Source organism: Rhipicephalus sanguineus, chromosome 6 (assembly GCF_013339695.2).
Source record: "Rhipicephalus sanguineus isolate Rsan-2018 chromosome 6, BIME_Rsan_1.4, whole genome shotgun sequence".
Classification (NCBI taxonomy): domain Eukaryota; kingdom Metazoa; phylum Arthropoda; class Arachnida; order Ixodida; family Ixodidae; genus Rhipicephalus; species Rhipicephalus sanguineus.
Window position 1 is genome coordinate 106,360,149 of NC_051181.1, and position 14,004 is coordinate 106,374,152.

The 14,004-nt window shown below is 45.3% G+C and overlaps 2 protein-coding genes across 2 annotated transcripts in view; one reads left to right on the plus strand and one right to left on the minus strand.

Moving 5' to 3' along the window:
- Window positions 1-14,004, minus strand: part of LOC125756112 (uncharacterized) — a 109,155-nt gene that overhangs the window by 44,187 nt on the left and 50,964 nt on the right. The window lies entirely within an intron of this gene.
- On the plus strand, window positions 1,832-4,957 carry LOC119396098 (sulfotransferase 1E1). The gene is made up of 2 exons (XM_037663188.2): window positions 1,832-1,947; window positions 3,815-4,957. Exons 1-2 carry the CDS (start codon window positions 1,833-1,835, stop codon window positions 4,798-4,800), a joined length of 1,101 nt encoding a protein of 366 aa, XP_037519116.1. The 5' UTR covers window position 1,832; the 3' UTR covers window positions 4,801-4,957.

Consider the following 14,004-nt stretch of genomic DNA (forward strand, 5'->3'; position numbering starts at 1 on the left):
GTCTTTTTGTTTCAAACAAACGTTTACTCGAGTAAACGCTACACCGAGTTTCGCTTCAAACCGTTCTGCCAGCACCCGCGTCGACGCCCGTTTCAACCGGGTCAATGCCGTGCGCACCGCTGCTGCTTCGCATCCCATCAGGGTTCCCTTCGGGGAGATGGTCCAAGCTTTGAGTTTTTATTAGACTGTGCTGAGCTTTATAGGGAACTCCAGGGGAGGTGTTAATAGATCCACTGAAGCACGATATAAGCCAACATCAAGCGTAAGAGACGTTTTCTTCACAACGAAAGCAGATATTTAGAGAGATTTAGATTGAAGAACAAAGTCACGTTGAGTGGATGATGTAAAGTCTGTCGCATATTGGTTCAAATCCTGTTGTCGTGGGCTTGCCATACCATATTTGATAAATTGCGCAGGGGCGGAGCAATTCCCAGGAGGTTTTGCAAGGCTTTAGGTCCCCTGCAACAACCCACACCACTCCTAATAATGATTATTACCGTTAAAGGCTTTGAATACTACTCAGTTTGACGTCATCTCACTGCGCCGGAGACAACACCTTAAATATATCTTCAGCTAATCATCAATGCAGTCACATTTTGAAGGGTAAGATGGCAAACTGAATCAAATTGTGATGTCGTATGTGCCAAAATCGCGATACGATTACAAGCAACGCCGTAGATGGGGACTGTCGATCAATTTTGACCACCTGGTATCTCTTGAATGCGTGTCTGAACCTAAGTGCACTTGAATTTCACTCCACCGAAATGCGGCCCCCGTAGCCGGGATTCGATTCAGCATAACGACACACTTGCTATAAAATACCAGGGTGAGAAGTGTAAGACTGTGCAAACAAGGAACCTCAGTATTATTGCACTCCTACGCGCGCAGTGCTTGTTACAGATACGCAAATCATTGCGACAAAGGAAAAGTAGTGTAAAACAAAGACCTTTTCCCGTGGCTTTCACAGTGAGTTAATCATTTTATCTGCCATGAAAGTGATTTTGTCTCTCACTTATTTTTCTTGAATTCAGCCATGACCAAGGTTTTAGGTTTTATTGATAACTTTAAGAAGAGGTTAATATTCAGAAAACTCTAAAAAAAAGTGTTAGAAGATGACGACATATGCGCTGGTGCATCTTTCGCATAACTAGAGAAAAAGAAATTGAACATTGAAGACCGACAGATGGGTTTTCATGAAGTTGGGCCCTTCAGCCTGGTACCTGGCGCTAGGGAAATGGTAGGCGATGAAACGAGAAATAAAAGATTCAGTTCAGAAAAAAAACAATCACCTTATGCTGGCCTACATTGTCGTTAAGCCACTGATTATTTTGTTTTGGTTCATTGTTATTAGATTAAAGCTAAAGGTAGATAACTGGAAGCTGAAGAACATCAGTTTTAACACCTCGGTTTCATTTACCTTGAATCAGAATGTCACCGACAGGGATCGAACCCACAACCTGGGCAGCAGAACAACCAGCATCACAAGGACGAGACAGCCGAGCCGGCCAACAGAGGGAACAGAGCGCTTTGTTCCTCCTTCTGGCCAGCTCAGCTCCCTCTTCCTTTCATTTGCTGCGCTGTGCCAGTTTAAGAACCACGAACCAGCTTGCCTAATCCTCAACACTAGCAAAACGCCCAGGTCGTGGGCTATAAATTCACCGCGGCGGGCAAAGTCCATTCGTCGATTGTTGTACGCTTTAACAATCAACATAACTTCCTGTTATCTTCGATAGGCCGCCTTCCCAACGGGATTGTTCGTTTTGTCTACGGTGATAGTGGCGAAGAGCGTGCTGTTGACTTCGGCTGATTAGATCGCACCGAGAGCCTGTCTAATGCCACAAGGTATTAGACGTTTTCGCTCTGGACGAAGAGTTGTCACTTTTCCACCGATGTCTTTTCAGCCAAGCCACGTCACCGGCACGATGCACGAGAAGCACCAAAAGGATGGTAAGTTGTAGTGCACGGCATGTTAAAGCTACTTGAGCGTTCTTCTCATGTACAACTATAACGGAGTACTGACACGATTTTGAGGCATCATAATAGGGGCAAATTTAGTTTCCTTGGTATGCAGTGTTAATGCTCTGCCCACACTGGAGCCAGAGCCCCCCAACACATATAAAACATTTTACGTCACCCAGCATCTGCTAGCCAGCCCCACCGCAATGGTCATTATTATGACTAGTCAACACAGCTCCACTGAGTTTGCGAACTCTGAGTCCTGCGTGCAGCCCAAATCGCAGAAATCGCTGTCGCACTCGCTGGACGACAATTTATCATATCGTTCTTTATGTGAGCCATGTGCGACTGACAGAGCTGCTGCTTTTCCGTCGCGAGTTGCTGTCTCCCCGTGACGTCAGACTGTGTTTACACGTCACTGCGAAGCCGCCTCCTCGATATCGAAAACGAAAGTGCTTTTTCAAGATAGTGATATTAAAATTATATTCGATGCATTATCGAAAACGAAAGCGCTTTTTCAAGACAGTGGTATTGAAATTACATTCGATGCATTCCCGGGCACCACGATAGCCTTTTTGGGGTTCTCGACACCAGCTTTTTTTTATTTAGAGCAATATTCTGGAAATATTTAAAATTGGTATCAGTACTCCTTTACGCTTCAAAAAGCTACGAACTCGTTCATCTTGAAGGTTCGAATTCTATACTATCACAGATCGATGAAAGAGCTGCGCCATGCAGCGTAGTTACCAAAATGAGATGTTTGGCTAGTTGGTGCATATCTGTCAATGTCCGCGGCTCTAGAGCTTGGTAAAAAGGCAGACGAAAGACTGGCTCCTGTTCATTTATTTGTTTATTTTTTTCATTATTCACTCTGTAAAAAATCTATTGAGTACATTGGTGCGTTCTTGTGGTTTAATCAGCCTCGCCTTCATTAAGCGCACGATTTTTTGCACGGTGCCTTCAATTTTCTTGGGGCTACAAAAATTTCTCAACAAGTTCTTCGGGTGGAACGGCTCGTAAATAAAAAATATATTATCTTCTACAACGCGTTAACACTACATAACAAAGCTTATCATTTCTAGCTTACATAGATTTCACTTAATGTCATGAGTGCCGCGTTTGCGGATTAGCTATCTAACGAATTTGTCGGCTCTGAATTGTTGACAATGAATTCTAGGTTCCCAAGTCTACGAGTCAGCTGGCGTGCGCTGTCGCCGTTTCATCGTAAGACTGGCGGTGGTATACGATCGCATTGGTTACGGCACCTGTAGTGCTCAGAGGCAAGAACTCGCGATATGCTTTCAAGGAAGAATACTTCAAGTGAAACGCGGCGTATTCTACAGGGTTGATTCCACTATACCTGTAGAAACGACGACAACAGGGTATCACTTGCACACACGAAAGCCAGTGGCCGTGAGGCAGGTACAAAGAACTTCATCTTTTCCCGTAGTAACTATAGCACCCGCCGTAGAAAAATACTGACTATGGCATCTTGCTGCTAAGAATTGGGATTCGGTTTCAGTCCAGGCCGCGGTGGCCATATGGGCCGATATGCAAAAATTATCGTGCGTTATGCAGCCAGATGTGCATGTTAAGAAACCTCGGGTGGTAAAAATCATTCTGGAATCCCTGACTTAAGCGAGCTTTATAATATGATTATGTTTTGGCACCACGTAAAGTATAAAACTCGTCTTTCAGCCTAACAGCTGGAGAAATAATCCTGACTTGCCGAGAACACGACATCAATGTTTAGCAAAGTCAATGTGTAATCAATGTTTAGCAAAGTCAATGTGCATTCCTCGTAGAGTAAGCATGAACTTGCTACAAAAAAAACTAATTACCATTTTCTTTTGTGTAGGGCCAAGCCCAAACAGCAGAAAACAGCCTAACCTCATGATGGTCAGAGGTACTCCCTTTGCGGGCTACTTCCATCGCGAGTACATCGAGTCGGCCATGGACTACGCTCACCGGCAAGGTGACCTCTTCATCGTCACCTACGTGAAGTGTGGTACTACGTGGATGCAGCACATCGTGTACCTCATTCAACATGATGGCGTGCCTCCAGCTAACGCCGTACAGTTCTACAAGGCTTCGCCGTTCATCGAGATCTGCGGTGCCGACTGCATGAAATGGGTCAAGAGGCCCGGTGCCGTCAAGACTCACCTACCGCTGCACCAGATGCGCTATTCCCCCGAAGCTAAGTACATTGTCGTCATAAGGAACCCATTCGACGTTCTGGTGTCGATGCACCACTTCTGGTTCATGATATCCGCCTACGGGTACGAAGGTAGCTTCGACGACTCTTTCGAGAACTTCATGAGCAATTACATAGAGAGTGGAGACTACTTCGCCTTTTACAGAGACTGGTACGAACGCAGCTCTGATCCAAACGTGCTCTTCGTTGTCTACGAGGACATGAAGAAAGACGCCGAGGCTGCCGTACTCAAGGTCGCAAGGTTCCTCGGACCTGAGTACGAGCACCGCCTGTTGGCCAATGACTGCAAGGTTCTCAAGGACGTGCTCAAGTACAGCAGCGTCGAAGAGATGAAGAAGTACACCAATGACATGATTCACGATTTCTACGCGACTGATTTCGCGTTTCAGGGAGAGGAGTACGCAGGCCTGCGTAAGTTTCACGAAGTCGTCCACAACGCACGTGGTCCGGAAGTCGGGCCTGCTGCAGCATCCGCGGACAAGATATACTACGTTCGGAAAGGCGCGGTGGGAGACTGGAAGAACTACTTCTCTCCAGAACAGGTGAAGAGGCTAAAGGAGCGATTTCAAAAGGAAACGCGGGGCTCCGGTATCGCTAACTTATGGCCCGATATGGGATTTCATGAATGAGATGAATGATGTAGCTGTGAGCACTGAAAAGATGGCCAAAAGGGTTTGTCAGTGTCGTGTCTGTGGTGTCGACACAAAAGGAACATCCCTTTTCGTATGTCACAAAAGTGCATTGAGCTTGGATGAATGTCCCACCCACGTGTGTACATTGTTTCACCTCAGAATAAATCAGTCGCCAGTGTCCTGGTCATGTCCTGTCCTCTATTCTACAGTACGATTTGTTAAGCTGGACATAAGTCTCATAACACGTTCCCGTGTTGAGCAAGTCCCTCACAACGGTCTATGAACGGCACTGTATCGCAAACCGTGTGTAGTGTATCGGACACTGTATGTAGCGTTGTATGTAGTGTTTGCGGAGCGACGCCGCGTACACACACTACAGTCACTCCCTGAGAAATGGCCCGAACAGGCGCCGAAACGCCAGGTTCATTTCCAGAAACTATGGCTGACGCCACTTCGGTTTCTAGAATGGGGGATAATTCATGACAGTAGCCGGCACTGACGCTCCCATTTGTCTTTCTAACGGGACATTATTCTGTAGTCGTGAATAGGTATATTTGGGGCTAGAAGCGACTTCCGCATGATAGTGGTGATTTCTCATGTTTTCACGGATCCGAGCGAGCTCGAATTGCATGTGATAAGCCAGAAAATGAAAGGTATTGCAGCCCCGCGAACCAGAAAGTGGGAGGGATTGCCGCTGGTTTGTACCAAGTCAGATTTTTGGACTGTGACCAATTTCCTATCAGACTCTAAATGATGATAATTACAGTCAAAAGCGCACTCAAGCTATGGTGTACACATCGTCGGTCGCGTTGTCAGCAGAAAGGGAAGGCGCCCACTTCAGGAATATGCGTCTGTCTTGTCATAGGCCGCACAACACGTCCCATATCAGCTCTTGCTTTGCGAGCAAAACAACAAGATAGGAAGGAGACGCAGTGGTTCCTGTCCCGGCCACTACCACTGCAGACGTTCATTGTGCGTGACTGTTAAAACGAGAGTCCCCGCTGCGAGGCGTTCATCTTCCTTAGATTCCCATAAAGGCCACGAATCCAGTCCCACAAAGGCCAGTCTTCTTGGTTCAAGACTGGCTCAAACATGAATGGCTCATCCAGACTGGCTCATCCAGAGAAATCTTCCTGTGAGTAGTTGGATGCTTTGCTTCTCTGTTTGGAACAAAACTCTTCATAATTTTTTTTATTGAAATGATGAATATGAGAGGTTGGTGCCATTATAATGGCAGCTGCTACTTCTCGCTTAGCAGGCAAAATATCTAGAAAAAATATAATAACGGCACGCACATAAGATGTACAAATGCATTACAATCGATCACCACATGGAACTTCAAATAGATAAACGAAGTTCACATGTACACAAGTAGTGGAGTCCAAGTTCAAATAGGTAAATGAGTTCGCATGTAGACGCCCGAACTCAAATATTCTCTATGGCTTGACACAAAAGAAAACACACTAAGACAAATAATTATGCATAACATCAGATACACGATCACAGTACAATAAGTTTGCTTTCAGTATGAAGAGGGAGGCAACAATATCGTATACATTAATTTTTCCATAAAATATTTCAGTCTTCAAGAAACGTCTTGAAGGCGAGAAGCACTTTTTTCTGAAGACCCGCAGTTGGCCATGGACCTAGCATTTTCTTGAGGGTGAATGGTCTTGTGTTTCTTGACTCCATTTTTGATGGGGCAGAGGTGTCGATGCAATCTTGAACGATTTGAGATATTCCCATGCGAAAGAAGACCAAATGAAGCATCCACATGCACAGCATGTGCGAAGTAGCCATTCATTTAGTTAAGATCAAAGTGTGCTTTTGCGTTTAATTTAAATAACTTAAATTTAGTGGCTGTTAAAATTAAGTTAGCCTCTCTGCTGACGGAATGGTTATACAGCACAAAATGATCATGTGACGAGTGTCGTAAAAGAAGAGCTCACTGGGTTCGAAGTGAGACAAAACAAAGTATTTCTCTTGAACTTGAAATCGTGTACGATGGCGACATTTGACGACAAATGGTTGAGTGTCAATAAATATAGTGACATCATTATTGCATGTAGTTAAAAATAAAACGGGATTTATTATAAGTATTAGCTGTTTTGACAAGACAGTACATGTTTTATTTTCATCCATGTTTTATTATTACTTTAGAGTCATGGTAATGATAATCGTCTTGTGGTCGCTGTGGTAGACCGTGGTTGGTTCCGCGATCATTTCCAGCAGGACTAATTTATTCATTTCGTCGAGCATTGTATTCACGCTGTTCTTCTGGTGTCTTTAATTTGCGTGGGCTACCCATGGCAGTGTTAGAGTGAACTGAACGAGTTGCTAGACGGGTCTCCCTTTTATATACGAAAGCGGGAAACACGGAGGGAGAAGGAAGGGCTGTTAGACGTCATTCGAAGCCCTCAGGATAGGATATTGCAGAGATGCCAGGGATACCAGGCATGCAAAGAATGGCATGCTACGTCCGTATATGTGACGTCTACTGTAGTTTCTGAGAATGTTATGAATTTGCTGAAAGGAGTCTAGGCTAACTGGTGTGCAAAATTGTTCTGCATGCAGTCGTAAGTGACGTTCCGTGGAGTATGCCCTCGACATCTTTGAATCACAGCTAGTGACGCTACCTATCAAATGTAAGAGAGCGCATGGTCAGCAGGCGTTTATGCTAGAACGGTGGTATTATTATATGGTACGGCTGGAACTAGAAGAAGGAATAGTTGTTTGTCAGCGCTGTGTTTATCATCCTGTTGTTGAGCTCTTTGTTCCTCCTTGTTATGCATGCGATGAAAGAACAGCAAGGAGAGGACAATGTGTACTGCGTTTCGTCCCAATGTGACGTGATAATTGACCTACATGATGCATTACCATAGCTCAGCAAAAAATACAGAGCTCACTGAGATATATTTTGCTCTTAGGGCTCTCTCGGACTCACACTCGCCAAAATCTTCCTCAACCGGACTCACTCGGACTCAGACTCATTAAGATTTTTCTCAGTCGGACTCACTCGGACTCACGTGGACTCAAACTCACCAAACTCTTACTCACTCGGACTCGCTCAGACTGACTCACAGCTCGAGCTGAGTCTGAGTGAGACTGAGTGAGTTGACTCATGAGTCCGTTAGCGTATAGTCAGCTTTTACGACCACGGTGTGAATGCTTTCCTAACACGAATATCTCGCATGTTCGGTGCGCTACTTGTCGCCTCTTGGTCTCGTATTTTCAAATACGAGTTATCAATGGTTGCAATCCTATAACTAGATTGTTTTTGAGCGACGACTCACATGAGGTATTTTTATCAGAAGCATCCCGTGAAAGAGTTAAAGGGGAGAGGAGGGGAGGGGGAGGTAAAGGCGCCCTCTCTTCTCCTCATCGCCCTTGTCGCTTGCACCTCTGGTCAATAAATATTGAGCTGGCGTAAGAACGCTCGCGCGTTGAACTATGTGTGAGTAGACGTGAGCGTAAACGTGAGCAGACATAAGACTGATAGTAATGCTGAAGTTGAGTGTTTATCACCATACCTCTGCAAAAACAAATGTGGCGCTCACTAAGGCTCACCCAAGAAATATATCTTGCGCTTAGAGCTCACTCCGACTTGGACTTGCCAAAACTTTCCTCAACCGAACTCACTCGGACTCACTAAATTTTTTCTCAACCGGACTCACTCGAACTCACACTCCTCAAACTATTACTCACCCGGACTCGCTCAGACACAGTCTCACGGCTCGATCTGAGTCTGGGTGAGTCTGAGTGTGTCTACTCATGATTGAGTTTGTCGACCTATGTGCATGACTTCAGAACTTCATATTAGGGGACATTATTCTTTGCATTTTTGAGGCGTCATAGTGTCATGGTGTTCTTGAAGCTGTATATTGTATGTGGTGCAGATCTGTTATGTTCGGAAATTTTAGACCTTATATGCTTTATGTTCGACACCTCTAAAAGCTAAGGAGTAGCCTGTGCCTTTATTTGTGCGCCATCTCCTTACGTCACGTTAATAAGAAATATGTAACCTTGATTGTGACGGGCGGAGCGACTTCCGGGATAGATCTTGCAAGACTATATATGCGTGCCTTGCAGCGAGCAACGCGCCTGCTTCTCTTCCTCCTCCTCCTCCTATTATTATTATTATTATTATTATTATTATTATTATTATTATTATTATTATTATTATTATTATTATTATTATTATTATTATTATTATTATTATTACATTTCTACATTCCTAAAGCTACTCAGAGTTTAAGACAACCTTCCAACACAACAGTCACGGTGCTGCGGCTGAAGCTTGGAGATAATCGTCGATGGAAAGCGAAGACGTGTGGTAAGGTAGCAACAGTGCTAAAACGATATAATCAGAAACGGCCACCTTTTTACACATATATGCACGTAGCGCCCGGGACACCTAGGTACATAAATAAACACAAGAACTAACGATACAAAGCAAGCGCTTCTAGCTTGTACAGTGTGTTAGTTGCTGCGTTGTGAGCGCTTTTCCGTTCCATGGTTACCTTTTGTCAACTTCACTAACTTTGCAAAATAATGACGAATTGAGAAAACGCAAAATAAACCGTTAGACGATTGAAACAGTTCTGCTGGTGCTTGTCTGTAATCAGTATCGCGAAATAAAATTAGGAAACGCTGGTTGTCTTAGGCTTCGTTCCTTTAGCCTGTTACTCAGCTCTCGAGAAAGCTTGCGACGCCCTCCAACACTGCCCCTCATTTCTAAAACAAAAAAAGAAAGAGAGCCATTTATGCTGTTTATCTTATCCTTTAGCCTTTGCATTTTTGTGTCTGTGTGTGAGTGTTTGTATCACATTCAGCATTAAGCCAGGTAATAACCTTCACGCTTGACGCACGTTACAGTCGGCCTAAACAAGGTTATCACTGTATTAGCGCAATAAGCGAACAACATCTTTGAATGTAGTTGAGCTGCTGGCGACCGTGTTTTCGCTGGTTCTTCTAGTAACTCTGAAATCTTCATTATGCACTGCGTAGCGCCAATGAACGTGTTTCAGAGGAGGGAGAATGACATACACATGGCACTGTGGCGCAGTAGCCTGAGTGCATCTTTTTATTCCTTATCGGTCCTTGTTCGGTTGTGCTACGCAATGTGCCATGAATTCAAGCCAACTAGACCACCGACGTTAGTAATCGAAAATTTTCAGTGATGAAACATTACGCGAAACGCCCGCCTTCCTAAAATGATCAGATTCTGTAGTTATTTTTCTGAATAACGATAACATGGAAACTATACTTGAATATTCCCTGCTATTTCGTGCACATCTCCCAAGCACCATACGCTGATATCCAAGTTCCGAGCTTCGACGGCGATTTAGACGGTTAAGAAACATTTAAACGGTTAAGAAAGCACTAGAAATGAAAATAATAATTGTTGGGGTTTTATGTCTCAAAAGCACTATATGAATATGAGAGACACCGTAAATTAGGGCTCCGGAAGTTTCGACCACCTGGGGTTGTTTAACGTGCGCCCAAATCTAAGCACACGGGCTTCCTGAATACTGCCGCCATCAAAACGCGGCCGCCGCGGCCGCGATTCCATCCCCAACCTTCCAGTAAGCAGTCAAACACCAAAATCACTAGAACACCGCGGCGGGTGCGCCCGTGTACTTAGATTTAGGTGCACGTTTACAGAACCCCAGGTGGTCGAAATTTCCGGAGACCCCCACCAAAGTCGATCCAAATAGGTCGCAAAGGTTCGGGCGAGTAGCGGTTCAGAACCCATTGCCAACGACAACACCAAGGTGAGTTATGGGGGCTGCGATTAAAGCGCGACTATGCTTGGCGGGAACAAACACTAATAGCGAAAAACCAAGTTTTATTCAAGGGCGAAGCAATCTGCGATGACACGCCCCCTCACGTGTTTTGGTGTTCCGCGCTTGCATGCGTTCTCTGAATTATTTTCGTGAGAATTTAATTCTTGCTGCGCGCCGAGTTGTGAGGTGCATATCATCGTTGGTGAACGCGTTGAGTACAGTGTCCAACGGGCAACGGGGCGATGCGGATAGCATTTAACGCCGAGCGCTTGCCTCGCTAGCTGAGGTAACGATGTGCTGTGCAAGGATGCAATAGCAACATATGCACGCATACGCCTGGCGCCCCAAGTCCTCTAGATAAGAAACAGGGGCAACGGTTCGGAGTGCTGTGTTCGCTGGATTTTCGTGAATCAGTATTCCGGCGGCCCGGTTTCCTTCGTGAATACGCAGTGCCTGGTATTATTCCTGTTAGAATCTCGCTACAATTAGCATGAGTGTATACGTTACACGTAACGGTAATTTATCGGAGAATAAGGCAAAACACAGATGGCTGTGTCCAGGAAAGATCGAACACGAGGTCCCGGTCACCATCTCCGATTTTGATCAAATTTACTGTAGGTCTAGGCATTACACACAGAACAATGATTTAGAAGTTAGTTTTGCGAAAAAAAAATTGTTTGCCTGAAAAAAAAAATACAAATTTTGGCCGCAAAAAACACTTTTCCTCCAATATCGCGATTTCTGAATTTTGAGCTCACCTAGGGAAAAAACTGTGCCCTTCATGGTCACAACACTTATTCCCCTCAAAGAACAAGTGAAATAAAATCTTATGAGTATTATTTCCTTTGCTTGTCGAAGCACTTTTGACGAAAAAAAATCACAAACTTGGCAAATCGCACAAAATACCTTGCTGTATTTCAGGACTTTATCGCTGCAAGCAAGTTAAAGTGAGGATAATAAAAATCGGTACCTATTAACTTTTATACTTTCGCTCTCTTTTAAAATAATTTGCGTGGTTTTATCTTGCTCCGTTTCACTGATAATTGGGCTGAAACGTAAGTAATTTACCAAAAACACCCAACTTTAAAAATAGTTTTTCAAAAAGGCCATTTTTAATTTTTTTATATCCCTCTGATTGAAGTCAAGAACATCATCTACCATTCTACATAAAAAAACGTTGCATTATTTTGGTTGCTAACGAGTTATAGTACGTCAAATGTGACCAAATCAGCCTAGCGGCCACGTCGTTCGTTATGTGCTGAGACTCGGATATAAGTTGTTAAATATACTTGTACGTGACATAATCCCAAATCAGCAGCTCCATAGCAACAAATGCGCAGCCAGGCGTCACACAATGCGAATTGCGCGACGAGTAGGTTGTTGAATGCTTCCAACCCATTACAAAGGGCTCTGCCATAATTCTTCATCGTCATCAGGCACAGCATCAACAAAGTGCGCATAATGCCTTACATGCGTTTAACAGATACCACGGCTCTCCGTAGAATGACGAAAAATGGCACAGTGCCTGCTGCCCTACTTCTCAAAAATTACAATGATTTATAGCGTAGTGAGTTCCTCGCAAGTGCACTTGTATTGGTTTCCAAGGAAGCCCATAAGCGCATGATCAATTTCCTCGGGGTCTCAGTAAAGTTCTTCGTCCCCCCCCCGTCTCTCTCCAACGTCACCGTATGATATACAGCATGACGGGAGAGGGGAATAGCGACCGGGCGTCACCCAATGCAAATTACATAATTGGTGGGCCGTTTAAAGCTTCCAACCCATTACAAAGGGCTGAGCCATAATTCTTCATTGTCATCAGTCGTCGCGTCAACAAAGTGCACATAGTGCCTTACAGACGTGTAGCTGGTGCCTCGTTTCTCCGCAGAATGACGAATAACGGCTTAGTAGGTGCTTCCCAACTTCACGAAAATTGTGATTTATGGCGTAGTGGGTACCTTTCTAGTGTACTTGTATTGTAGCCCCAAGAGAGCTTACAACAGGCTCTAGAAACGCTGCTCTTCCAGCTTTCGCTGTGACTGTGCTGCGGTTTCAGCGCAGGCCTGGCGTTTTTTTTTTTCGGGGGGGGGGGGGGGGGGCACTTGTTGAAAACCTTGACTATTTGAGAAAAACGCCTATTTTCATTATTGCCTTGCCTTTCATTATTTCACTTCCCTAGCCGGAGCCGATTTCACATGGATACTCATGAGCCGTGTTGCGCATGCGCGAGGATCAATGATGTCACACAGCTGGCTCACCGGAGCCGGCATCTCACGCGCTCTCCGCCACCTCCACGTGCGGCTCGCCGCTGCTTGTCTGCGCGTTCGGGAGGAGTGACGTCGTAGCCGCAGCAGACACACTGGCGCCGGCGCGCACGCAGACTCCGCCACCGCCGTGCGCAACTCGCCGCTGCTGGTCTGCGCATTCGAGAGGAGTGACCTCGTAGCCATGGCAGACACACTGGCGCCGGCGCGCGCGCAGCTATTCGCCTTCGCTGTACAGTCGCCGTCTGACACTGCGCTGGAGCCGCTTGATAGCGCCTCTGACTAGCGTTTGCAGGTGGGTAACGCCATGGAGAAGGAGAGCGCAAATACTGCTCAACAGCGCAGAAGAGCCGAGAAGCTTATCTCATCGGATGCCGAAGTAGATGCCTGGCAATTAGCGGTTCAGTGTACGAAGAATGACCAGAAGAAGGCTAATGATCCTAGACAATCTGGAAAGCTAAGAATAATCAGCTGAACCTTTGCTAACGCTACGTATATCCTGGCATAGCCGAGCTAAGCCACTGCAAATTTTTTTGTTCCATGAGAGGTGTTCCCTCCTCACACGGATGGCGCTAAGCGCCGTGATCAGCTGATGATCCGCCATTTTCTCAACGTATGGGCTTCTATGGAAGCTTCGTCACCAGTTACATTTACCTTGCCCCCCCTACCGTGCTTCTAGTAATCATATCGTGGTTTTGGGACGGAAACCCGCAAGAATTATCATTGCCGCGGCGGGTAAGTACTATAAATCGCTTTCAAAATAGCGTGCTTAAACCATGCGAGGAATGTGAAACTCACATGGACGATAAATTACAATGACCCGAAATGCAAGCATCGATGCATTCCAACATGCCGCATGCCGTGCGTGCGCATGGTGGGGATTAATTTACTACGTCTATCAACACGTCAAAATGTAACCCTGATGATGCGTCGTCCGCAATCAAATCCGCGACCTCGCTCGCAAGAGAATGCCATAACCATTGAGCGACCATGCTGAAGCAAGAGAACTAGCCGATATCTTTATACGCGCCAACTACAAACCCAAGGAGAGGCTCCCTTATCTCTGATGGCCCGAAATTCCAACGAGCTCGCTAATTTCGTCTTGCACTTATAGAGACAAAGAAAAGCGTGTTGTTCACCTAGGGAGATTAGAC

Excerpts from the sequence above, each read along its gene's own strand:
- LOC119396098 (XM_037663188.2), top strand. The coding sequence starts at position 1,833 with ATGCCACAAGGTATTAGACGTTTTCGCTCTGGACGAAGAGTTGTCACT. Across the intron at positions 1,948-3,814 it reads CGAGAAGCACCAAAAGGATG|GGCCAAGCCCAAACAGCAGA; the intron begins GTAAGTTGTAGT and ends TCTTTTGTGTAG.